The sequence below is a fragment of the Zosterops lateralis genome, assembly GCF_965231275.1.
Source record: "Zosterops lateralis genome assembly, chromosome: 1".
Classification (NCBI taxonomy): Eukaryota; Metazoa; Chordata; class Aves; order Passeriformes; family Zosteropidae; genus Zosterops; species Zosterops lateralis.
The window spans coordinates 29525547-29553282 of NC_139762.1; the positions used below are offsets into that span (position 1 = coordinate 29525547).

Consider the following 27736-nt stretch of genomic DNA (forward strand, 5'->3'; position numbering starts at 1 on the left):
TTGATTTTGTATTTGACTTAGGAAAAAGTGGCGAGCAGGTGAAAATGAACTGCAGCAGAAGATGGAATTTATTTTTGTTTACTACCAAGGAGTTGCAAGATGCTAAATAACAGCTCATTTTTCCTACAAGTGATATTGGGAAATTCTGGACATTAAGATTTACAGTAATGCATCCATCTTAGCCAGTATTGTTTGCTAAAATAACTTGCCCTTGCTTTGGTGAGAGAGATTTTTTCTTTCCTATTTTTTAAAGCAAAAAGCATTACAGAATAATGACCAAAAGACAAAAAACCCATTCAATTAATTTTAAATTAACTGAATCACCTGTGAATCTCTAGATTATGTTAATTCAATGTATTCACCATAATTTTCCCGATCCTGACTATGATCTGGCATGAACATGAAGTCTTTGAGATTAGCACCTGAGGCCAAAAAAAGTGTTGAAATAGAAAACAGAAAAGAGTTCACTGCACCTATAACACACCAAGTTTGCATCAGTGTCCATCAGGCAGGTTTATACAAGGGCATTTTTACACAGGGAGGAGGTTACCAACAAAAACATCCCTAAAATGTAGGCTTGTGCCATTTCCCTGTAGGAACAGCTTATTTGACAATTAAACACGATAGTCCTGCCCCTGTTCAGAAAAGAAATTCTTCTATAAGCTTCTTCACAAAAGAAAATAAGGGTCATTCTTTAACTGGAATTCTCTAAAGCTTCTGTGCTAAGACAATAAAAAATTTTGCCAGTATAGCTATTTCTGGGCAGCTAACCTAAGGCCCCCTTGCCATGACAGATGTAGCCTCCCCTGGGAAGTGGAGGGGTTCCCAGTTAGTGTGGGACAAGAAGCACAATATTAGAGTGCTCGTTCAGTATAATAATTGGTTCACTGCTATAAATCCTCACTTTTAGTGCAAGATATCCCTAATTTGTTTGTATGTGCACTTGCAATTTCTAAAATACTCATTAGTTACTGAGGGTACACCTGCAGCTTCTGACACTAGAAGTGCTGAAGGCACCATTGAGATAATTCAGATATTTGTAGATACTTGGCTTTTCATTTGAAAGGACCATGTCAGTCAAAAATTGCATAGTATATTCACTGAGTATATTCAGTATAACAAAAATTAAAAAGCCCACCCAAAGGGTAAGCCACCCGACTGGGAGGTAGGGGGAGTAACTTTCTCTACTCACTAAATGCAAAGGTAGACCAATTCCAAGGCAAACTTTTCTAGAGGCTTCTAGTAAATACCTGGTAAGGCACTATAGGTCCTTTGTTATAAACTGACAGTGTATTTGGGCAGCTGCTACCTGGCTGAACTGCCACACGGTATTAGAAGAGGGTCTCTACTCTCCTACCCCCAAGCACAGAACATTTTGGCACAATTTTGGTTAGCTGATCCCCCCTTGCCTCTATCCCCCAAAAATTTCCACTTTCCCGTTAAGAATCGTCTGGAAGGTATTTTCAGGCAGCAGGAGCTGCAGCTACCAACACAGTTTCTTAGCCTCCAAAAGAAGCAATCCCACAGAAATGCTGTCACAGGCACTGTTTTATTCCGATTTATGTCCCCTTCCTGCAGTGCTCTCCTTCCTTTCCAGACAATTTACCTGTCCAGCTGTAGGAGACTCACAGCTGCAGGCAGTCGAGTGGAAAGTGCTGCCAGGGAGGTCTCTGCCTCCTGGCAGGTACCTCCAGGGCAAAAGTGAACCTGCTGACAAATACCACAGGCACTGGATAACTGAGAAGAATACAAGGAAAACTGCAGAACATTGGTGGGAGGGAGAGGGGAAGGATTAAGCTAGGAGGAGTGAACTGGCTGACTTTGATGTCTGAGGAGAGCAGGTGGGGCGGTGAGGCAGGACGAAGAGCTCTCCCTGCCCCCAAAATAAACAGAGGCTTAGGGCTCTCTGGAGGAGGAAGCAGTAACCTAATAAAATTAAACCAGCTGGGTTCTGTAGCAATTGAACTAAAACACGTGGATAGCTGAAGATGATTATAGAGAGGGAAAAAAAATTCCAAAGAATTTTTAATCCCTCTATTCTGGATCTGCAACCTCCACGACTGCACAGAGCAACAGGGCTGCTCTTCACCTGCATTTGCTTTGTTAAAATCCTGGGAGGAGATATGGGGCATTTGTTCCTACAGTTACTGATAATGCATCTGGCTCCAAAGGCTCCCAGGCACGGTGCAAAAAGAGGCAATGCACTGTTAGAGCTTCTGCTAAGGAGGAAGTTCTTAATGTAAAATCAAGCCTGGGAGAAAACTTAAATTGTATTCCTACCTGGGAATTATCAATAAAGTTAAATGCAAAGAGAAGAGCTGGCCACTATATCAGGGTCTGTGTGCTTTTCTGAGGACAGGATTTCCATTTGCAGCAATTTTCAAAATTTAATTTAAATTGTGAGAGGTAATGGCTAAGCACTGTGTAACTTCCATTACTAAAATATCCAGTAATATCCTAGCATTTTACACATACACACACACACTTTCCACTTCAGGTAACTGCAGTTTGACAGTTTCAAGTCTGGATTTAAATAGGTTTTGTAGAAACAGAATTATGAAGAAAACTCTGGGAGCTAAAAGAAGCATTTTTCCTAACCAGAACAATAAACACTGAAATTAACCATTTTGTATTTTCTATTTATTGCTTTAAAGGTACCATGAGCTTGATATTTAGGAAAGATGTCTATAGGAGAAAACAAACAGGAACTGATTCTGCCTCATTTCCCCTCGTACAGAAAAGTTTCAAGTTACATCAATACAATTATTACCTTTTTGGGGTTTTTTTTCTGATGTATTCATGCAAAGGGCTAACAGCCATCTATAAATGAGAGGGCCACTGATCTTGTTCTTGCTGCTGGACAAAATGTGAAAGAAACTGGATTTAATTGCTGGTTCTGCCATGATCCAAACAACCGGTGTCAGAAGGTTGATTCTAGTTTGAAGTAGCTCAGCCTCAGGAGCCTACCCTCAGAGACCCATAACCAATGTGTCAGTTTGTGTCCCTATAAAAACTTGAATATCCTCATAATAAAAGAGCATCCTAATAAAAGATTATCCTTAAGGATAATCATGCCTGTCAGCTAGTTACTCAAGTATATGCAAAAGCAAGAAAAAACAATAAATAATGAAATGGACTCCACACTGAGTGCTCTCTAGCATGAATTATACAACTAATTTAAAAGATTATTTACAGTTTATTTTTATTTTAGCAGTTCTCAATAATAGGAACTAAAAAGGAACAAAACTGCATTTTGAGATTATTTTTAATTCAATTTTGCCTTGAACAATAAGTATATATTCATAAAGCAAGTACACACTAACTCAAGGTAGCTAATGGGATGTTTATTTACTTCACATGGAGAAGGAGACTGTCACCACTCTAAATATATGTGTCCTCCATGCTTTAATGTTCATTTTTCACAAATGCTCATCAGTAAGAACTCTGACAGATCGCTTTTACAGATCATTCAAGCAAAGCTGAAATCTAATTCTCTAGTTCACTACTAAAAACTACTGCAAGACCTGCAGTCTTCAGTGGAAAAGGTGTGGGCCATTGAAATAAGTCAACAGTAAAATTCAGCTCACAATTTTTATCACTGATTCAACAGGGAAACAAAGAAGCCATTGTCAGAAGTGGTTATGTCTGGGAACATAAAGTCAAGACTATATTTAAGTAGGCTGATTTTCAAAGACTCTTAGCGAAGTGCTCTTTCTGGAGCCAGTGTAAGCTTGACCACCTGCAACCAGGTGCTAGTTTTCAGCACAGATATTTAAGGCTTCTGCTGCTACTTAAAGCATTCCTAATGTATATGAGGCTCGCAACTGAACGTCCATTACCAATACACTTGCTGATGTTTCCTGAAGCCAAACATTCCTAAAGTTTTATGCTTATTTTATATGTGCATACAGTCAGTAAGGCTGACAATTACATGCTGTATTTCCTGTATCAATGTATGCACATATATACATACACACATAAACTGACTTTATGGACTTGTATTAATCCAGTTCCCAAATTCTAACCCCAAATACTTGAAACTTTTTTGTCTTTACAGAATACTAACACTTTAAAAAGTCCCTGTTGTCTCCATTTCTCTTATTGCTTTGGTCATGAGAAATTTTATTAACAGATGGTTAGTAAGGAAACATTGCATGCAGTTTCAGCATGAAGACAGAGTATTAAAGAAGAATTAAACTGTTTATCTTTTCTAGGTATACATTTTAAGCAGAAAGGAAACAACCTTTGAGCAAAGAGGATCAAATTAGCAAGACTGGGAATTGTTTTTGCATGTCATTTTTCAAATGTCCTTGATGACGACTCATAATGTATAAATTCAAAGACAAAAACCTGGCCAGTCAGTAACCTTCCTATTCAGTGACTGCAGGACTCGGCAGTAAATGTCAGTGCTAGAAAATATTTCACTACATTAACTTACTGGCAACCACATTTGCTGAATAAGTTCATAAACAGCCACAGGAAAAAAGACGACCAGAAATAAAGCTGCTAATGATTCACTCTTTTCTAACATGCATAATCCTCAGCTTACAGAAGAAATAGATATGTAAGAAGAAAGATATCCTTTACCAAGACAGTTCACTTCTCCATTCACCTCATCAAGGTCATACTAGAATCCAGGAACTGGTAAGAGTAATGTCTTGAAGACAGAGAGAATGAAGAATAAGTGAAAGGAAAAGAAAAGAATCTTTCTCAGGGAAAAGACAAGCACATGCCTTGATAAAATAATCAGTTTTCCATTTACAAGTTTAAACTATGTTTAAACCATTCCTAAAAAAACCACTGATGACTTCTAAAACTCAAAAGAATTAATAAATATAATCATTTATGCTCATTCAGTGCATGCTTCAGTGTAATTACTTCCTAGTAACTGAAATGCACAGGATCAAAACAAAAGGACTTAGAACCTGAAACAAGGGCTGTTTTTCCTGTATGCTTACAGAGGGCTACCTCTGTCCTACATGACACAAATGTGTCACAGACTTCTCAGTGCTTAATTGATGTCTTGAGGAGTTTCACTCTCTCCTCCTTTTTTTAACTGCTATATCCCTTGAAAACTTCACAGCACTCTGTAAGAGAGCCTGATTTCTATCTCCAGTTGCTGAGGCAGCAAGCAGAAATAAAAAGTTTAAAAAAATATACAGACCGCAAATACATTTTACATGAAGAAACCTATGTAATATATAGAAGCGGATGAAGTCAGCTTGCAGACTGCCTCCTTATTTTACACCATTCCAGAGCGTATAGATTTTCAAATCAGTATTTACACTGCTCTTGAAATACAAAACTCATTTTGCAAAAACACTGCATGGAAAGGACTGTTAGGAGAATAAGTGTTTTGTATCAAAATAGAATCACAAAAACTCTTCAATCTGCCTTGCTTGTTTTCAGTGTGGAAATACAGCTAAAAGAAGTTTATGCTCACTTAAACACAACTGGAACCGAAAAATGTTCTAATACATATACATAGTCCTGATGAAATTAACAAGTATCTGGTTTGAAACAGAAATAACGGTAGTGTTAAGAAAATACTGCCATGACAACTTACAACGTGAGGATCGCTTGCATTTCCACAGATGAGACCTTCACAGAAGGAAGAAGGGGAGGCTTCCTCAGAGAGGAAATAGAAGGTTTTTTCAAAACTGAGAATTCAACATTTTGAATAAAATATGTTTAACGTTTTTGTTTTCATGTAAACAGACCTTAGGAAGTGATCTGACAGCCTTAAGAAATTACCATTTGAAAGAAAAAAGGTCTACATGCTTCATCTTTGATCTAAGAGACAGATTTATCACAGGACAGGATGACTGAAGTTTATTCATTAGCTGATAACCTTCACATGCAACCCAAGCCTTTAATCTGCAATAAAGCAGAAAAAAAGGACGGGGCTCTAAGGAAAGGAAACTTACTCAGCTTGGCTGAGCAGGAACATGGCCGTGGAAGGGCGCTGGAGAGACAGAGGCACAAAACCCCACAAAAAGAGCCCTGTACAGCTGCCTGGGCTCCCCTATGCCCCACACTACTGGAAACCATCAGGTGCAGATTGGTCCTGTGAAGTTAAACCAGTCTGCATAAGGTATCTGCTGTTTCTGCAGTTGCCCACAGGTACCCTTCCATTAGCAATAAAATTCACATCACAGGCTGCTGGGCACTCTGAAAGAAAGCTTCAGCTTTAGAAGTTTTAAAAATCAAAAGCTATGTTCTTGATGGGGTCTTCTAATTTGTTTCAAGGTGCTACTGCCACCACCAGTATTTACAAAATCTGTGAGACACTACCACTACTGCAATCCAGGAGAAACTTAAATCTTTGCACCTTCAAAGCTGGAAATTTAGTATAAAAATATAAGCAGAAAGGCAAATAAATAGAAACTGTTTATTAAAATCAAAGTAAGCCCTCAAATGCTCCACTGTTAGGATCACAAGTTAAAGTCATTACGATCGACTACCTCTCTCATGGTAAAACTTTTTCAAGAATCAAATCTTGCAATTATGGCAGATTAATAAATTATCAATTATTAAATCTGCACAACTATATGACAGATTTAAATATTTCCAAAAATCTTATGAAGGAAAAGGAAGAAAAACAAAACCCTTATTAGCACAGGCTAATGTCCATCAATAAGCCACAAAATGAGTTTTTTGAAAGACACCAAATCCTAATTTCTTTTGAATGTGAACTTAAAAAAAAAAAAAAAAAAAAAAAAAAAAAAAAAGGGAAAAGAAAAAAACCAAAATTAACAGGTGGTAACAGTTTCAGTCCTGCTTTAAACAAAGGAAACAAGTGCTCAGGGATACAATGAAAGAAGCAAGGCTATCTAAGGCAACTATGAAGGGAGATAAGGTGGTCAGCATCGACTCCTCAGTCTGACCTCTCCAGCTCTTACAACAGCAATTGCACTGGACTGTCTTTGTAAAATGCTTTTGAGATCTCCAGATAACTGATCATTAAGAAAGCTGTGTACCTCACAGCAGAGTGACACATGCATTTCTGTGCCTACTTCAAACCAGAAACAAAGATGTTAAGCAACATGCCCAAGGTCATGCAAAGCTAAAGGCAGGAACACACCACAGAGCCCGGACTCTCACAGCCCTTAAGAAATAATCCATCACAGTCGGGCATGCACTAAAAGAAGTAAGCAAATGTCTCTGTATTTGACAACATCTGACCTATGGAAGGAAGTAGTTTCAAGACAAGTGGCAAGAAACAAAACACAGCTGCAGCAGAAAGCCCTACCAGAGAATAGCTCAGCATCAGGAATAAGTAGCACCACCTTGCAGGGTATTAGTCAGACTGCCTGCTGTAACACCACACTTGCAGAGCTACACTCAAGAAAAAGGTTATTCCAGACACAGAGACTCTAAATAAAGGCAAAATATTTTTTTTGAAAAAAAAAGAAAATCTCAAAAAAACAACCTGAAAAGATGCTGGTGTGTGCAACTTGCCACACGCAGACAACCAAAACGCTACCAACTGTAATTTCTAGAACATTGTGCACTACCAAGACATGACTACCAGCTGCCTAAGAAGTGAATCATCACATTGAAAAAAATGACAGTTTTTTTAGTCCACTAAAATCTTTTCTAGAAGCTGCAAAATTAAACTATTCTGCATCAAAACCAAAAACAATTCCAGTAAATAAATAATATGAGTCAATTCCATTTTGACTTCAGTAGACCTGTCAGAAGTCCTAGTATTCTGGTGTTTTCTACTTTAATTGTGTGGGGTTTCTTCTCCAAAATAATGTCAAAATAAGGGAAAATTAACCTCTATCAATTTCTCACCAACTCTTGCTATACTAAAGCAAGCAGAAAATGCTCTTCTAATTCTGAAATTCACTTTTGAAATTTAAATCACAGGAAGAAAGTAAAAGAAAATAAAACAAACAAAGCTTTTTTTTTATCTGGTAATGCAGAAAAAATTCATTCTTTTGTATACTGAAAATATAAAAATACATATTAAAGCTTTTCCTCATTTAAACTGCATTTGGAATATCCTACACCATTAGTTAAAATGACAGAAGAATACAGCTACCTGAAGCCTATGTAAAGAATCTCTCTTTAACAGGCTTTTAAAGATTGAAGCCAGAGCATCTAAAAAGCAAATCCCTGAATAATTTAAGATTCCTGGCATCTACATTGAAAGCGCACCTTTACTAAACCTGGAGGAACAAAAAAAGAGGTAAGAGAAAGAATAAAGGTCATGAAAGATCAGTGACAAAATCATTACTAAAAAAAGTATTTTTCCTATCTTAAAGTTTAATCAGACATGGAGAAGCATAGATTTTTACAGCCAGCCCTTCCCGTTTACTGTCAACAGATGTGGTCTAACACTAAAATTTACCCCTTGGCAGTGTTAAGGCTATGATGATCTCGGAAACAATGCAAGAACAAAATAAACGAGAAGGAAGGAAACTGATCAAGAAGGTGAAGCACAAGACAAATCCTAATTAACAGAAACTCTGTAACAAATAAAAGCCGAAACCTAGAAATTATCATTAATTTTAAATATGTAATTGACATTTCAGGGCAAAAGAAAAAAAATGAAAAAGAAAACTATGAAAAAGTAGATCCATACAATTACATATTATTAAAACAAAATAAACCATTATTATGGTTTAACTATTAAAACACCAGGCAATTTAGTTTGGTAGAGCAATCCCCATTTGTAACCAACTGTACCAAGGTCACATTACAATTCAGTGTTGACAATACCAAGTTTCCTTTGCCAACTACATCTTTTAAACATCAGCAAATCCTACCTACTTCCTCTTGTGTCTGTCACAGAAACCATCCAAACAATGGGAGCAAGTAATCTTCACCTCAACAGATATTGACTTCAAGCAAACTGAACACTTTATTCATTTTTGCTGCTGAAGTGGAAAGTCCTTGCTGTTCTACAGTATCTGAAAGCCTTGCCACTGATTACAACCAGTTCAGGATCTGGCTCCTCCTCAGTATATGAAAATGGACTTGAAACAATAGGAAACCTTATCAGAAGAAGTTAACACAGGTCACCCTTCTCCAAACGTAGATACAGACTTTATATGGAGGGAAAAGCAACTTAGTAGGTTTTATGAATTGGATACCAATTAGGAAACAGTGTCACATACAGAATGTTGATTAAAAAAACCACCTCAAAACATTCACCTTTTTAGAGGAAACAGATTTTTTCACCTTTGCTTTACTCAACTTTTCATGTTATTGTTAAAAAATAGTCATTAGGAAGTTACTTGAATGTTTAGCAAACAAGTGAACTGCATTATAGAAGCAGATTCAAAGAGAGACAAAAACCAACCTGCCTAAAATGGAATTTTTGAGTAAAAGCCTGTACAAGTGATTCCTCCTTCCTGTGGAGTTTTTAATTCTTGCGAGAATGGAAACGAAAAAGTAAGGAATTACACTATTTAATATGCAATTCAATATTTTTCCAGTATAACTTCAAACCAAAAAAAAAATTTTTATACACATTTTTGTCTCTTAGAACTCAGGAATTTCAGTACTCACAGAAAGCAGAAAGATACAAGAAACCTTCGTTTTATTTTTCAAATTTCAGCTTAACAAGCTAGTTGTTATCTACTCTAAATTCCACTCACACTAAACAAAATCACAAAAAGGTTCTTTGTGATAGGTATGCCAAGTTAAAAAATATTTAATAAAAAGGTAAGAGAAGACGGAGCTTTGATGACAAAAAAATAAGGTTTGAAAGTGCAGGCATTACTAAGATTCTTATGGTAGGAAGGGCCTCTTTCCAGAAGACATAAAGAAGAAACAAAATAAATTTCACTTTTTAACAGGTGAACTGAAGCTTAAAGCTTGACATGCTGGATCCTTAGCTAACAGAAATATGCGTAATTCCAACAACGTCAATAAAACCACATGAAGTTATGCTAGCTGTTGATCTCACTCATAATATCTAAAGCCCACACCTAACTATAAATACACATATTATGTTTGCTTTTCAAAAACTGATTGAAGTTTAATAGCAACTCATAATTGAAATATTCATGGTCCCAAGCTAGCTTTGAAGTTAAATCCCTGAGTGGATAAAGTGGACTGTATATCTAATCTAAACTAAATGTTTCCCCTAGTTACTAATACCAGTGCAGTTTCACTAGTTAAAATCATTATTACAGAAAATAAATGCAAAAGCCACAGCACTTTAAGGGGCACTGAATCCTGCTCAGTGCTAGGACACAGCACATGATCTTGCCAGTATCAGTTCCTCCACTACCTTCCACATCTTGCTTCAAGAGCTGACTTCTTCAAATCACCAAGCTGGTGATTTCTAGGCAAGAAAATTTTAACCACATTGTTCCAGAACTGCCACTGTCGCTGAAGCTTCTTAAGTCTCCTTTTAATGTTTCAATTTAACATCACAACTTTCAATTTAACAGAACAGATTGTCTCGGCTTTAAAGCCCCTTTCTCAAGAAATGAAGCTAGAAATAAAACATCATTATTTATTGTACTTGGACTGTAGATTGTAACTGTTTCACTGCAACACTTCAGTTTTCTTTACACACTTTGCACATCACTTACACACCCCTATCTGTACACAGCTCCATGAACAAAATTTCTGTAGCAAAGCACAGTTTAGTTTAGATGCCTTTGAACTAAAGTGGCTGTCACTCCCTCCATCAGTTTACACTTCTCTCCTTTCTTATTTTTGGCTCAATTAAATGTATTAAACACTAAATCTACGAAAGATTGTCCATTCTCTCCCATGTAAAAAATAAAGATAAAAACTAAAATAAATAAAATAAATTTAAGTAGTTTTAAAAAAATAAAGAAGTCAAGTGCTTCTGCCAGACTGCTGCCAGTAACGGGCTCAGTACCGCACAGTTACAGATTATACAGAGCAAGCCATTATAATGGAGTTTGAAGGCAGGCTTGAGTCCTAGAGAAAACAATTGTGCTACTTCTGCAGCAGTAATTTCCCCATGGCTTTGGTTATGTTGATCTCCATTCCTTTTTTGCAGAGCCCACAGCTACATACATTATATCCAAGTATATGTCTGAAACTCCATAACCTTTGCCAGAGTAACTCTCCAGGAAGCTCTCCTGACCTTTACTTAAGATAAAGAAACCAACTGAAATTAAGAAATAAATGTTCCTTTGATAATACTGTGTAAGCTGTGGCTAAGGAACTTTGAAACACAACAGCATTAATAAAATAGCCATATTAGGAGAATTTCTTTATCACCAAAAGCAGTGGCCAGCTTCAATGGGGCTTTTCATTCACAGTCCACAAATTATTTTCCAAGAATCATTGACTTGTTGTGTAACGATAATTGTGGGTTAATAGAAGCCCCAGTTGAACTTTGTACTCTTACACAAAGGTATATGTATGAATGACTATATTTGGACACAGATCCATATGTAAAGTAACATATCTGATTTTCGATTTATAGATTGTTTTGTCTTTCATATTATAATTTTTTAAAGAAAAAGTCTTTGAAGACAGAGGTAAAAAAAAAAAAAAAAAAAAAAAAAAAAAAAAAAAACCTTCTGTTATAAAAGGCAATTTTCAAAGTTTAAAGTGACCATGATTGCTGGTTAGCATATGCACAGGAACTTTGAGAGAAAAACTAATTTAAATTGTTGCTGTGCAGGGGCACTATAAAATTCCAGGAGATTGAAAAAAAAGTGTGGGCTTTTTTTTTTAATAAATGAATACTTTCAATAAATTGTTCTTAAAACAGCTTCTTAATGAGTGGAAAAATAATCTAAAATATTTATAGGAAAAATTCAGCAAGCGTGAATTTGTTTTTTAGATTAAAGACTATTTTAATGCAATTCTTCCTAATCTCTCTAATATTAATCTTAATATTTCAGTACATGAATGCTGTATTTAACAGCTATCTGGTTTAGTGAACTGCAGTAATTCACTCCAATAGGATAAACTATTTAAGTTATTCAGCAAAATGGAAAAGCTACCATGTTCTCTGCTACAATCAGCAGACACTGTTTAGAAGAGACCTCTGATGATGGGGAGAAGCCTTGCCACGAAGAAGAAAATTGCAAAAAGAAGCTCCCGAAGTCTGTGACTTTGTCAGATGCTTCTCATGCTATGCCCTCGCAACCACCCAATACCACAGAACAGCAGGTACAGCAAAACTGAGCCAGCATCTAACAGAATAGGAGCATTTTAATAGGTAGAGGCAAGACTTGAGGGGTACAGGCTGATAAAAATAAGTTTAGGGTTTTGTTTAGTAAGTAGAAAACAATGCAAAGCATGCAGCTTATAACTCCCACTTTCACCAATTAACTAAAAGGAAAATATTGTTTGAGTGAGAAAATGCCACACACTAAGACAACTTAAAAATGTTTCATCTGCAGCTGTATTTGACTGATTATGTGGAGAATTTTATTTATTTATTCATACACAAAACGTGTTGAGCAGCCTAACTTCTGCTCAGCAGAGATGCATCCTACATCCCACAGGATCTGATCTGTACTGGCTAAAAAGCTTCTCTGCTCACACTAGAGTCAAAGAAACTCCTTCCACCTCCACAACCTAAGTTTTTCCATGCTTCCTTGGGTCTGTGGGTGAAAATAACAGGAAAGGGCCTCATGCTAAAGGTTATACCTTCAGCCGAACAAGTTCTTTTGGCTGCACATCAAAATGCCACTTGCTTTATCTACTCATCACACTGATGTCACAGATCAGCAAAAGGAGCTATCACATGACCATGGATGACAAAATAAATAGCAAAGATGAAGACATGGATATACAAATATATTTACTTTAAGAAAGTGATGATTTGTAGTATACTTACAACTTTCAGCCTGATAATCTGGCACAAACTGCTCGTCATTGTCAGGTACCTGAGCTGAAGAAAAGAAAACAAAACCAAAACAAAACAAGAAACAAGAATTAAAAGAAGCCATTAAAGCATAAATAAAGACTCTTGTACTTAATTTAAAGCACATTCAAATATAAAATTATGACTTTTTGTTTCTTCATTGTTGAGTATGAAAATCAGGCAAGCCCATAATTTTAATATCAAATAAACCCTGGGGTGAAGCTGTGTGGTGCAGTGTGAGTCCACAGAAGCCCCAGCACAGAGCAATGGGAATGGGAGGATGTGGGGGCTCACTGGCCCTTCCTCACTCCCTGTTCTAGGGTCTGGACCTACCATGCCACTGGTAAAACTCATTAGTGCTAATTTTCAAAATATCTGCACATAAAGTCCACATAAAACCAGATCCCACTGATTAACACTAATGCTTCTTTAACCTTAAACTACCACACCTTCGGCTTACTTAAAAGTGATTCCAATTGTTCATGGCAGTCAGCCAATACAGTAGGGATTTTCTGTTGTTGTTTTAAATATTCAAAAAGAACGATTTTACCAGACCATGGAGTTCCTGGTTAAATGACAACATTTCAGACATCGAAAAAGATTTACTTAAAGAAAAAAATCCTGATTAACATCCATATGCCTTTTGTAAGATCGTCTTTGCTTTTAGGAAACTTCCATCACAAACCTGAGCTATTAAATACAAACATTTCACGGTCTGCTGATAGATAATTTTGCTCCTCTGGTACCACATTTCCTTTTCGTTATATATCTAAGACATTAGCCATCTCCTAAACTGCGTGGTAAACTCATTTAAACCATTTAAGCTGAAATACCACTAAATGTTTATTATAGATGAATACATTCAAATAACTGCAGAACATTACACAGAGAAACGGCATCCTCAGAGCATGACTGATACTGGTACAACACGAGAGAGATCCAGCTTATCTTCTCTAAACTTCGTCATCTTTTCCTTAACATACACACTAACTGGAATCGCCACAGCAAAGCTGCATAAAATTATTGTTTAAAAATACTTTCTGCAGTTCTTGGCCAAAGACAAGCAAATAATTCATACAATCTTAATTAAAAGTTAACATCTGCCGTGATCTGGTTACCCAACAAGACTGGAAAGGTAAATGCTGCTTATATAATCATTTATCGAAACTGCGACTATCGAATGTTCTCAAATACGTTAAATGATAAAATGTAACTTTAATGCCCTTTGGAACACTTTCTAGCATAGGAAGTGCATATTCCCCATTGCACGTACGTGCAATTTCTACTAGTTTTAATATAATTTGTTTGAAGTAAAAAGATATATTGAATTTAAATTACTCACAATTATTTTGAATGCGCACTACGGTGCTCTTCATGCACCAGATCTCCACTTCTTTACTCAGGAAATATTTCTAATGACTTAACTGGAAGTTTTTTTTCCTGGGTAAAGAGTTCAGAATCAGGCTCATAATACTGAAAAATTATTTGCTCTGGGTTTTAAAAAAGATTTTAAATCTTACTGTCTTAATTGCAGCAAGTACCCCTTAAAAGAAAAAACTACCTTGGAAATGTGCAAATACAGATTTGAAAAGAAGTGTGAGTAAGATAAATACACTAAGTGTAATTAGCCTTACTTTGAAAAAAAACAAAAAAAAGCATAGCTACTGTTGCTTTGTTGTTTGGGTTTCTAATTAAAAACAAACAAACAAAATCAAACCCGAGAGTAACCCATCCTTTTAGAACAAACCAGTACCTCTGAAGACATATTGATTCCTTGAAGTTTGAAACTGTATAAAACACTACCAACCTAAATATTTCCACTATATCGGTGCACTCAATTTCTCTTTCTCCCAGAGAAACCACAGAAGTTTTACCAAGAATGAACTCAGGGACAGGATGAGCCTAAACACTTAATTCTCAGCAATTTCTGACATTTCATGCAATTGACTACATGTGAATGTTTGGTGTTTTCCTTACAAAAATGCCAGCTATTTGACTGTCACAGAAAAATCTGATTATGAAATCAAGGTCTTCTACTTAAAAATCAGTTCCTAAGATTTCTTATATTTCCACTTGCTTTTGAAGCATCTGTGAGCACATTCAGAGTTAAAGTAATTGGATCAAGTAACTTCTTGTTTACAAAAGACACATCCCACACATTTTTCTTAAGCCAGCTATCATTTTCAAATGCAGCAAGGAGGCTAGCAGAATTAATTTTTTTAATGTGCACCTGCATTTTATATCTACATGTATATGTAGATAGATATATATATATAAATTTGAGAACCTAGGATCTCTTTAAAAGCCTCAAAGAAAACAAAACCCCTTCTGTTTAAATAAAGAGGCTACATTTAGTGGTTGCAAAACAGGAATAGAAATTTCATATAACTTTCCAGAGAGCATCCTCTGTGCACTGGACAGCTTCACCAGTGCTTCATTCTGGTTTTATCAATTTAATTTGACTTAGTCCAGAAAAAAAAAAAAAATCTGTTGTAGAGATTTATGTATATATCAGTAAGTAAGGTCCTTTTTTTTCCCCCCTAACCATAGAGTAAGAAAAAACCAAAATATATCTGGTTGAACTGTCATGGAAACCACTACATTACTGCCATTACCCCTGATTTGCTCTTGTTTATGGAGTAAACAAGAATAATGTACTTCATTCATAGATCCCCAAAATTTATGAAGGCATATTTAATAGAGACGGACGGAGCACATCACTTAATCGGTACTCTAGAAACAGGTGGAGACTGTGCTGTCAAAATTTACTTTAAATGCAATATTAACATAGCCTTAAAAGCCTCTGTAGAGAAAGTAACACAGGCAAGTTAAGAAGTGTTTAAAACTCTGCCAAATATAAACAAGACAAATAACAGCATCCAAAACATTCAAACTAGGAACATGCATTTCCAACTGGAATGTAAATTTAGTAGCATCGGTACCTGAGAAATGAACCCACAAGCCTATACGGAGAAATCAAAAGGACCTGCTAACCGGTAGAAATGAGAACTTAAATGATTTCTTCCCTTAACCTGATATTATTCTTAAACAAGCAGAACTGAAACTTGCACACGACCATACTGCTGAAATGCAAACACTTATTGTCACAGAGAGATTCCTTCCACCAGCACTTCGCTGTAAGATGCTGTTTCATTGGGATACATCATCCCATTGCTCAAGCAGAAGAGTGCTTTTGTACCTGGATTTTGGATAATTACAGGTAGATTTTGCAGCAAATTAAATAGGCAGGTAAAGACACTTTGACATGACTATCTGAAAGGAAAATGTAACTTGCAGTGTCACAACTGTCTACACATTTATATACATAGGTCATTCATTTTCTCTTTTATTCACAAATACTGCAACTTAGCAAGACTGCCATAAAAGCTTCTGTTAACATACACAAGACACAATGCATAAATCATCAAAACTTTTTTTTTTTTTTTTTTACTTTGCCTCTTAGAGGAAAATTGAAAAAAGATATCTGAAATGATCACCCATCTGAAAGAACATTTCCTTGAGCTACCTAATTATGGGGGGCTGAAAAGGCATGTATATTCCAAAAGACTAATAAAAGGTTTTTAAGGATATTAAGCACGTGGCTTTTACTGCTTATAGCAGAAGCAGCTACATTAGTTCATTCCACATTCACAGCCATCAAGACTCAGACTCCTGAAGCAGACAACATCTGCAGCATAAACTATCCAACTCAGACTAGAATGTTACCAAAAGTTGTTTTGTTTTTTTTTTTTTTTTCTTCTGACTACAGCTATAATGTCTCAAGAGGATTTGGAAAGCATGCAGAAACACTAATGATGATCCTGAGATGTTATCAGTTTAGGTTTTATGATTTCAATACCTACTGAGCTATGCAAACATTCACAGCACAGAAATACTTAATATTTGTTTGTAGTTTTTAGAGCTTTAAACACTCTTTGGAAGGCTGAACTGACGGCTCATTTTGCAAAGGGAAAGCAATTTGGAGCGAAAACAAAAGTTTAGAACTCGGCCTGTTAGCATGCTTTCATTGCAAGTAAACAAAAAGTCCCCATTAACAAGCATCCAGGACAAAAGGAGTTAATATTTAATTAAAACCAGCTCTATCCACTGTAACAATGACCTGGAGCCAAACAAGGCAGAAGATGTATGAGTCATTCTTTCTGCCAGTGAATGAGACAGCTGATCTCCGAAGCAATTCCTCAAGACAAGCAGTCAGAACTGGAGTTCTGCCTCCATTCACAAAAACACAGTCCAGCATGAACCATGTGGCCCCAACCACAAGCTTTTCATGTCACACCCTTCCAGAAAGCTACAGCAAAGTAAACTTGAACTTTAGGCATAAACACAGTGATTTCACTGCTTTGTCTCAAGATGCAGCACAGACCTGCTAAGGAACGTTATTTAATAAATGAAAAGTTAAGCAAACTATAAAGGGCTTAAGCTTAACTCTTCCTTCTCCCACTCACAAACTGCTTCCAAAAGCTCAGCTGCACTCCAGAGAAAGGTGTTCCTGTTAAAAAAATCCTGGAAACTGCCCAGAAAAACAAGAAGCTGAAAATGCTTCACTTAAAACTTTATTTTGGGTAGCAGAGCACTTCCTGCGGTACTGTGTGCTCTGACCTCATGCTTCACTTTTAGAGCTAAGAGCAATTAGTTTTAAAATATCCATCATTTATTCAAAGTGGCAAAAGAAATTGAAATTGACAGGAAATTCTATATGAACAGCAGAATTTTGGCCTTAGCTAAAATAAGACTTTGGGCCTCAACAGTAATGGATCTATTGAGTTTTCTTTGATTCACTGTCACTTCTGAATATCTGAAAGATTGGCTAAATTGTAAGTATTCCTGCAAGAGCTGGGAGGGGGGAGGGGGGGGGCGGGGGGGGGGTGTTGGTTGATGGCTCTTCTTTTTCCACGGGAACAACTGTTTCTAACAAAGAAGCATTGGGAAGGCAAAACAGTGATAAATTTCAAGATGGTAAAAAATATTATTTCCCATAAGCACTGGATCTTCTGTCAAAACAACCCCAAACCCTTTTTACACAATGTGAGATGCTCTGACTAATAAACTTAAATGCACATTAAAACTAGCTGCAGATCTCAAAAATCTATCTTATGTGAATAATCCCTAGGAATATGAAGATGGGTTTGCAGAATCTGTTCTTCATTTGCTGCTATATTAAAAATAAGAAAAAAGGTTAGCTTAAAAGGAGTACTCACATTTAATATTTCGCTACATTTCCTCATGCTTAGCAAACCCCTCTATGGTTTTGAAAATTATGATTTTTGAGTAAAATTATGTACTTTCTTAGAAAACAAGAAAAACATGAAATAGTTTATTATTATATAGACTTTCAGACTTGTAGATTTTTACTGGGTTAATTTATTTTTGATTTTTTTTTTAAATAACATCCACTTCCCTCCCATTTTGCCTAATCTAACTGTTCATTTTTTTGCGCAGATATTTATGATCAGGAGATGTGAGTATTAGATCACTAGAGTCCACAAAAAAAAAAAAAAATAAAATTCTCTGTACTACAAACTGAATGTGTTTTCACTCTTTTAAGTTTGCTCCTGTCAGGCAGATTTCAGTCAAGAAGGTATTAAATTACTATTTCTTGACTCTTACTTCTCCTACAAAAATGTGGATAGTTCTTGAATGTGGCTACATACCATCTGCCTTATACTGGCTAAATTTTACAACGTTTTGGCAGAAAAAAGCTAGTTAGCTAGATTAAACAAAGTCACTCTAACTAGACTAATATTAGAAGATCCAGTACTCTCTTTAATTAAAAGCAATCCTTCAAGACCTAGAAACTATTTCCTTTCACACCTCCTCATTCAAGAAATAAACTACAAGTCAACACTTGCTTAGACATCACTGCAACACTGGTGGGACCTTCCCATTAGGAGAACAGAGGGAAGAAACTTATTTCCTCAAGTTCATTCCAAAGTTGGCCAATAATTACTTGTGAGAAATGACTTACATTCAGATACTAAAAAGTGGCTTCTGAATACCAGTAGCCTGAAGAAGCCATCCACTCAATTTAGCTGAGTTGTAGTAGAGGCATGAACCCGTTACTTGTAGCTGTTATTTCAAACCACTTACTGTTTACGTAGTCTTTCTCTATGTGCTTCAAATCACACAAAGAACATTATATTTTATTTTTAGTATATTACCATCTGAGAAGCTTATTATCTGTTGTTCTAAGAAGCAGATCTAGTGCAGAAATTTATTATTTGTCTTCGCTTGGGATGCCTCTTACGTATCTTGAACAAGCTGTAGGAGAAATTAGTATCTAAATAATATTTTTTAAAAATCTGAAATCTAATATTCCCCAAAACCAAATGCTTTCACCATAAAAAGGAGACTCTCACTCACTCACTAACAATTTCTTCTCTCTCCATTTTGTTCTACAATAGGTAGGAAGAGCTACCATGACAAAATAATATTAGATTAATATTTTTACTGCTTTTTTCAAGTCACCAAACAATTGCTACCTGACAGAACCAATCTGATTCCAAATACATGGAATCAATAAAGTCATTTTACAGTATTATCATGTCAAAATGTTGCCACTGAGTTATTTAAATACAAAATAAAAGATAAAATCCAAGTTATATTTGTCTTGGTTAGCAATAGGCAACTTTAACTATGTCAAGGTTGAACACTAAAAAAAATATTAAAGACTTCCTATTTTCAATTTCTAGCATGAGAAAACTGTTTTACTTTATCTTCTGTCTTGACTAACAATTGACACAGGGCAACCTTACTCAGAATAAGTTTTACATCATAATTTAGAGTCTTTCTTACATATATAATACTACACAGAGTAAGAAGCAAAATTCATTTCCATAAAAATCTACTATGCAGCTAGTGGGATACATTTGTGAGCTCTCTGTAAGTAGTATTCAGCTTGTTAATTATGTAGTAATAAAATATTAAACAGGTTACTGAATTGTTTACATTTGGATTAATACTTTAATACAAGTGAACCTCCCACAATTTCTAAGAGGAAAAGAATACATTTCTTTTCTGTTTACTTGTTTACCACCAACTTGCCACAGGTGACACTAACTAAAAATCTTCAGGCTAAAGTATGTGATGCAGTAAGGACAGCTTCAGGAAAAGCAAAACAAAGAAAAATCCACAAGCACTATTTTGTGTGTCATAAAATGCAACTTAATTTTTTCCTCTCCTAACTAGTAAGTAGATTTTTGACCTGGTTACTCTCCAGTGAGTATCCGAACTAGTGGGAGAAACCTGGTCAGCTGCCACTGCTTTTCTTGAAAAGGGTCAAGATGTTTTAAAATTTCATGGTCATTTCCCTGGCTCCAGAGCATTATGAAAAGAAATATGTAAACAGTATTGATGCTGCCAAATTGGCAGCCTTCTAGCCTAGGAAGGTCCAGAAGAACATAAATGGACACATCCAGCAATGGGTAAACAAGTCTGATTTCAAAATCTGTTTCCTGGCTACGCTCATCCATATAGACATTTGAGCAGAGCTACAATGTCCTCAAACACCAGCATATTATAAAGACTAAAAGAAGTTTCTAAGGGTGGGGTTTTTTTTCATAAAACTTTGGGATCAAGCTAATAGCTCAATATTTGATGTTGTCATCTTAACTTTTTATTTCAGTTTTAGTTTTGCCTTAAGAAAAGCTACGCTAAGTTTGTGTTTCATGAAACAACTCAAACTATGGCATGGCCCGAAAAAGAGATTTCTTAAAGTATTTCTCAAACACTGAAAAACCTGTAATATTTAGTTTCAATATACTGTGGACAAATAGCGTTATTTAGCTTTATTACTTTCTGCTAGGTAAAAAAAGTAACTTTTTTTTTTTCTTTTTTAAACATTTCCCAGATCATTTTATCTGCCTTTACAAGGTTATTCAACCTAACTGGCATGGGACTAGACACCTTCTCTCTCAAAATCTATCTAAATTTATTCAGTGAAATACACTCTGATAAAGAGGTAAAAAGGCTCTCATACAAGTGATTCTAGTCTAAAATAAGCAGTGCCTTCAGAATAAAAATTGCTATTACATTAATTTATGTACCTATGCAAATGATCAAATTAGTCTTAAATTCTGCATTATTTTTCAAAGTTCTATTATTATCTGCACATACATTATGAACCAGCCTGTGTTTTTTCTCACTTAAGATCATAGAAATTCAATCATTTTTCAGAAACAAAACCATCCATGCCTGTGAAAAAAATTAAACTGAAAGTTAACCTCTAAATTAAAACATAGTATCTTTTAAGTAGCATTTTAACATGTTTCTGATTTGCTAACATGAATGAGATAACACAATGCAAAGAGTTCCTCAGGAAAATTACCACAGGGAGACAGCTACAGTTACATCTGACCATTATACTACAAAAATGATCTTAGTACAGGACATCCTGTTTTCAATTATTAGGGAAGAATTGTATTAGATCATGAAAATATATCCTCTGTTCCATTAATTTCAGGAGGGGTTTTTGATTACACACAAAATAACCCCGTACTAAAACTAATATTAGCAGAATAAAAATGTCATCAAAATAAACAATGCCTCACAACTTACTTATAGGTAAAGAAACTATTAAAGAAGCTGTTAAAACAGCTTCTTATGCCCTTTTAAACAGGGCATAAGCAAGTAGACATCAGCAATATTTTCCTTTCTATGAACAACAACAGCAAGCATTTTACCCCAACATCCCTCCTTTCAAACAAGAACAAAACAAAACAACAACCAAAAAAACCCAACAAACCCCCTCCATCCAAAAAAAAAAAAAAAAAAACCTTAAAAAAAAACCCCCGAAAAACCAAAAAACCAGAATATCTCTTCTATAAACAGCTGTGCATAGTCCTGTACAGGAAAAAATTAAGCTTATGTGAATACTCACATTCATTTAAATCAGGATGAATCTGGAGAGATTATTTTAACTTGCATCAAATTTATGTCTATTTCAGATGCAGAAGTTTACATAAAAAATTGACCAGAAATATTAAGAATAGATAAGGCACAAAAATCTTTATGCTTCAAATAGACAGTATTGCAAGTAACAAAGGAAAAAAAAAAAAATCAGAAAATGTTGCTGAAAACAAATACAGAAAAAAGGTACCTTGCAACTTGTTAAAGTTCTCCTAATGCAGCAGCACATTTTTGTTGCTGTTAAATGAATCTCTCAACAACTACTCAAAATTCAGACTTGTACATTATTGTTCTTAACCCTTGTCTCTTCATTAGAATGTGCTCTGCAAGATTATCTGAAATACTTAAAAGAACATGCATGCCTAAAACAGACCGATGTTAGTTTTCTAATCACCCGGCACAGAATCTCACAACTACAAATGCAAAGACAAAAATAACATGCAAAATATTGAAAGGTTTCTGGAAAAAAAAAAAAAAAAAAAAAAAGGAAATAAAGAAAAAGTACCGGTTAAGTATTTCATACACACCTAATGTTCTGTGTTGTGAACAAGGTGGAAAGAAGACACTTGCACTTAAATCTTGAAGCATCCCGTCCCGATGAACCCAGAGAAACTAATTTCTGCCATCAGAAAAGTACTCCACCAGAACACCAAATAATTATATGTGCTGCTGAAAAGGAAACAGCAAGCCCAGTTCTGGCTGTATGTAGTCTCTCGAGGTACAATAATATAAACCTGATCAATTGCAATTAAAATCTGAACAGAGGCTTAGAACTTGAAGTCTTGGTGCATTAGTTCTTGCCAAAAGCAGATGTGATTGTGAGCTGGAAGCAATTTCTCCTGGTAATTTGTGATGACACTGGGTAGAGCAGCCCCAGAGTCCCCAAAGACAAACTCATCAGAGGCTCTAATGTATGCATGACACATGAGGTGGCTCTTTTAGAGCTCAATTAATTGGGCTGAACATTAAGACAGCAAGTTCAGGACTTTTTTTTTCCCCTCCAGAGTTGTTTTTTGTATTTTACAAGCAGTTTTTTCACTTACCTTCTGCAAGCCATGTCTCCTGTAATTGGCTCAGATCTTGAAAGAGTTCTGCAAAAAGATAAAGATATGCATAAAAGACTCACACCTTTAATCTCTTCACAAGATTAAAATATATTCAAAAATATATTTTTCCTTAAGAACAATACCCATTAATTCTGTTTTGGCAGTAAAATGTACAGAAAAAGCAAGCATTCTGAGGCATCAGTTACTGATTTTTCTACACCTATTAATAAAAACCCAAGCACTTACTGTATTTTCAGCTCTTGAAACAATAACCAGAATCTTAACAGAGCTCTGTTGTATAAAAGGCTCATTCAGCAACACATAGGAAAGTTAAAAATCATAATATTTCTTACAGGTGAGCTGTTTCTTCTTATACAATTCAGGCCTCCCCCTGTAATATCTGCCCCAGATAAAGCTTGTCTGGACTTCCACAGTTCTGCCTGAGCAATAACCGAGTATTTTTAACAGTAGGGTCATAACTATCATATAAAAATTCTGAAGCCATGACCTGAGATGCTGCAATAGCAAAGAGAAATGGGAAATCTTTTGTACTTCCCCTTATGTTTTACGTCGTATGACATGAGAATCACCACTATTTCCTCTATGCTCACTGTACTTCTTTAAAGCTAAAACCATCTTCTTCATGGACTGAATTTTGCAGCAGCTTATCTTTTGCAATTCACTGAAATCAGTTACTTACAATGGGTGTAAACCAGAGCAGCATTCAGCCTACTTGCAAGCCTCAGATACTCAGTTACGAAAATTCTGTTTGCTAAGACTAAGTAGGATATTTGAACTAACAAATGGTTTATTTTTAATTTACTGCATTTTGAGAGAGACTTCCTCTTTTATGAATGCTGACAGATAACTATTTACATATACTTAAATGACAGAGGCTATTTATTTATCCTGTGGACTGATACCTCTCATGCACATTGGGAAATGATTTAACTGAAAATCAGAAAGTTGCTTGCTTTTCAATCTACTTTTCCAGGTAAGTATGGGTTTTGAAAACTGTGTCAGTGTGTTCTTACCCTGATAAGATTTATATAGGGGTAAGCTATAGGCCTCTACATATCTTTCTGTACATCTTATGTACTTTCAGGGCTGTAGGCATAGCATAATACAGACCCTGTAACCTAAAGAAGTGTTAACAGCTATTACCAGCCTACAGTTCTAAAACTACAGTCCTGAGTGGCTACTGATGGGACTAAGTTACAAATCTTTGGCCTCCCAAAACTTTCTCCACTCTAGGTTTCCTTAATTGAAATTCCCTGGATTTTTAACCCTGCTAGTGTTTTACAAGAGAAACAGGCCAGCAGGCACCAGAAGCCCAACTATACAGTAAAGCTGGTGAAAATCAAATCTCCATACCCACATTCTCTCACTCCTGCTACCATCACTGAAGACATGCCAGGGAAAAGGACGTTAAAAAATGGGAGGGATGAAGAATGCCCTGAGTCTGAAGAGGCCTGATGGTGAAAAAGCCAGGTGCCATGACTTGTGTAAGACGCTGCAAAGGCTTGGCCTCAGTGCGTGACATCCGTGTGCCACATGTGCAAAAAATGCAACAGGGTAAGTCAAGGAAAGACTTTCAACTTTATAAATTTATTGCCTTTGCCAGTTTGTTTTGCATTAGTAAATGCAGTTTTCTTGTCTTGTTTATTCAGATTGATCTAGATATATTTATCTCCAACATAAATAAATAAATAAAGAGCTCTCAAAAAGCCTCTCTGCATTAGTAAGAAAGGGAGAAGGGGGGGGGGGGGAACAACAAACCCTCACCTTCTGAATCATGAGCCAGGTCTCTGTTAATGAATTTTCTTTTCCTGACATTTGTCGGTCTCTCATTACAGTTTCTCCCACGCGGATTCTATAAACAGGAAAGATCAGTTACTTTAGAAATCTGAGGTTTGAGATTTGGTTTGGTTTGTTTTGGGCTTTTTTTATTTAATCAGGAATATGCAAAGTTGGCATAAATTCTTTATATTTTCAACCAGGGGCTTCTTGCAAGCCTTCAATTTCTAACAAAAGATACTGCTGAGCACCTAACATCCTCCACCTAACATAGGAAAAGATTCCTATGTCTAAATGCAACACATTTCTGTCTATCTATGTAGACATCTATTTGTACAATACATATATAATGTGCTCAAGCAGCAACACAATACCAGTCGTATTTTTAGCATCTAAAGTATACAAACCTACACAATAGCCCATTAAATCCCCATAGCATAAGCTACACAGGAGAACCCAGATATGAAATTATAATAGACTGCTTTGTTTCCCTGTGTTACTTATAAAATTGTTTGCAAAGTCCCGAAAGAAAACAAAAAAAGAGAGGGAAAAAAAAGGTTAATGTTTGCCTCAACTTCATTCTTTTGAACGTTGCAGGCAAACACAGCCAGAAACTTTGAATGCAGCTGCTGCTGCTCTCGCCTCCCTCATCCGCTAATCATGTGCATGATTTTTTAATCATCCCAAAACTGTCTTTAAAAGAACACGATGCTTTATTGCAATAACTAAGAAGACAGGCTCATCTTGCAAGCAAAGCTCCCAGATGAAGAGTCGCCCCTACAGCCGTAACAAAGCAGAGACTGTGTCTGTAAAACTCCCCCACAGAAATAACTCGGAGTCAAGTTTATAAACACCAACTTTGAACTGATCACTCACATTGGTGACCATGTAAGGCACTTGCTGGTCATAAAATCCATCCATTCTGCAGCTCTTCCACGAGTCTTAGCTCAGTGTTTTTATTTACTGGGCATTTGATCTGGAGATTTCCTCGGGATCTGGACTCCAATCAGCCTAGAGGGGAATACAAGATGGCTTTTAGATTTAAAAAAAAAAAAAAAAAAAAAAAAAAAAAAAGGCAGCATGAATGAACTGCCTGCATTTGCATACCTAATTAACCTCAAAGAGTCCCATTCATAAAAACAACCCTCCCTTCTCTGCCTTCACCTGGGTTAGGCGCTCCCGCCAGCACAGCACAGCGCGGAGCAGGAGCTCTCCTCCGCGGCGGGGCCGGCGGGAGGCAGGGAGGGTTTATTTACACCGCGCCCGCCCGCGGGCCATCCGCGCCGGCGGCCCCGGCCCCGAGCGTGTGCTCAACTCGAAATGGCGAACGCGGGGCCAACCTCGCGGCGGCGGCCGCGCACTCACCGCTCTCCCCCTCACACGCGCACACACACACACACACACAGGGCCCCCCCGCCCCGCGCACCAGCCCCTTCTCCCTCAGGATCGCTCCCGCAGCCCCACCGCCATCCCGCGGGCCGGCGGGCAAAGTTGCGGGGGAAGACCCACCTGAAGGCCACGCGCGGCGATCGGCTGCAAAAAAAAATTCCCTCCAAATTTAATAAAAACATTAATTATTCCCCGGCACTTCCCCCTCGGAAGCCGCGAGCGCCACTGACAGAGCTCAATCCCGTGGTTTTTCCTCTCCTCCTCCTCCAGGGGCCCCCGAGCCGCGCCGGCGGATCCCCGCCGCCCATTGGCTCCCCGCGCCCCCCGCCGGATCGCCGATCGCCGCGCGCCCGCCCGCCCCGCACCGGCCCCGAACCCGGACCCGCCGCCGTCCCGACCCTCCCGCGCCGCCGGCGGGGCAGCGCCTCGGGAGTCCGCACTGGGCTGCCCGCCGCTATCCCGGGATCCTGCCGCGGGTACGCCGTGTCCCCCACGCCCCCCCGGGTGGGCAAGGCAACTGCTTCCATTCACCGAAAAAAAAAAAAAAAAAAAAAAAAAAAAATTAAAGAAAAAGTTTCGCCTCCCTGACTCCGTACAGCAAAACACTCCCCCCCCCCCCCCCCCGGCACACGCGCCCGTTCTGGCGGCAGAGCGGCCCCGCAAAGCGCCGCGGCCCGGGGGTGAGGAGCGCGCCCAGAGACGCTTCGCACCGCGCTGTCCCGAGCTGGGCTGGTGGGGGCATCCCGGGGCCCATGGCTGCTCTCGGCTTGGGTGTTTTGCTAGACCTTTTTGGGGTGGGTTTTTTTCCTCTTTTTTTTTTTTTTTTTTTTTTTTTTTTTCTCCGTTGAATCATAGAAAGCAATTTTATATTTCTACGAGGATGACATAATTTCTAGGTTTTGTGGACGGAATTTGGCAGTGCACGTACACGGGATCTAGGGGAATTTCTGGTGTAGTGGTGCCAGGACCTACCAAGTTCAGGAGTTCGGAGGACTTCTCTAAGAAAGCAAGCTTTCTGTTCTTTGAACGGAGTGGCTGTTGGAAGGCTGGGTCCAAAAACTCTTGCCTTTCTGAACTGCCAGGCTTCACCAAAGGAGATTATGTGGTTTCATAACAACTATATTTGTCCTCTCTTTGAGCAGTAAATTCCAGGTATCACGACAATCAGGTGTTAAATTTAGGTATTCATGACGCTGTCTTGCTGTGAGATACAAAGTTTCAGGCTTCTATGATCTGATGTAGTTCAGCCTTTACCAAGGAAAGCCCCAAAGCCAGAAAAGTCCAGCTTCTCATTCAGACCTTTCTGAGGGCTCACTTTGTAGCTAATGGTGTAAAGGCAACTAAAGAAACATGCTTTTGCATAATTTCCCTGCGGTGGTTTTAACAATATTCAGGTTACTTCTTTTGTACTACTTTGTTTCAGAAATTATAATTGTTTCATTACACTTTATTCTGGAGCATATTACTCTCTGCCATAACATTTCAATTGTCCTCCTTTCTGATCTCACTATCCATACTCACTTGTCCAGTCCAGCTGAGGAAGAGGGAAGCACCATGTTCCCACCACTCCTCTCCTTCCCATACAGCCCTCTCAGGGAAAACATCCATCACCAGCCACTCATTTTTTGTGTTGTTACTCCTTCTGTTTTCACACACCCATCCCAGCATACCTGCAATTGCAAGAGAATAATGTTACTCTAAATGTGAAAACCTATAATAATTTTATTCTGCTCTTGACCAACTTTCTCAGTTGCTG

At 37.3% G+C, this 27736-nt stretch overlaps 1 protein-coding gene across 4 annotated transcripts in view; it reads right to left on the reverse strand.

Moving 5' to 3' along the window:
* Nucleotides 1–27140, reverse strand: part of ETV1 (ETS variant transcription factor 1) — a 64935-nt gene extending 37795 nt beyond the window's left edge. Inside the window, exons 1-5 of one of the 4 annotated variants that reach the window (XM_083868009.1) lie at nucleotides 26101–27140; nucleotides 25468–25602; nucleotides 24580–24667; nucleotides 22792–22839; nucleotides 12797–12850 (exon numbers count right to left, since the gene is read on the reverse strand). In XM_083868009.1, the coding sequence (XP_083724135.1) occupies nucleotides 12797–12850; nucleotides 22792–22839; nucleotides 24580–24667; nucleotides 25468–25512 (235 nt within the window). In that variant the 5' untranslated portion in view covers nucleotides 25513–25602; nucleotides 26101–27140. Of the gene's footprint in view, nucleotides 1–12796; nucleotides 12851–14165; nucleotides 14264–22275; nucleotides 22584–22791; nucleotides 22840–24579; nucleotides 24668–25467; nucleotides 25603–25698; nucleotides 26061–26100 lie in introns of those variants that run through there. The other 3 variants (XM_083868010.1, XM_083868011.1, XM_083868012.1) reach the window with 3 other exon arrangements.
* Between the last annotated feature and the right edge of the window lie 596 nt (nucleotides 27141–27736).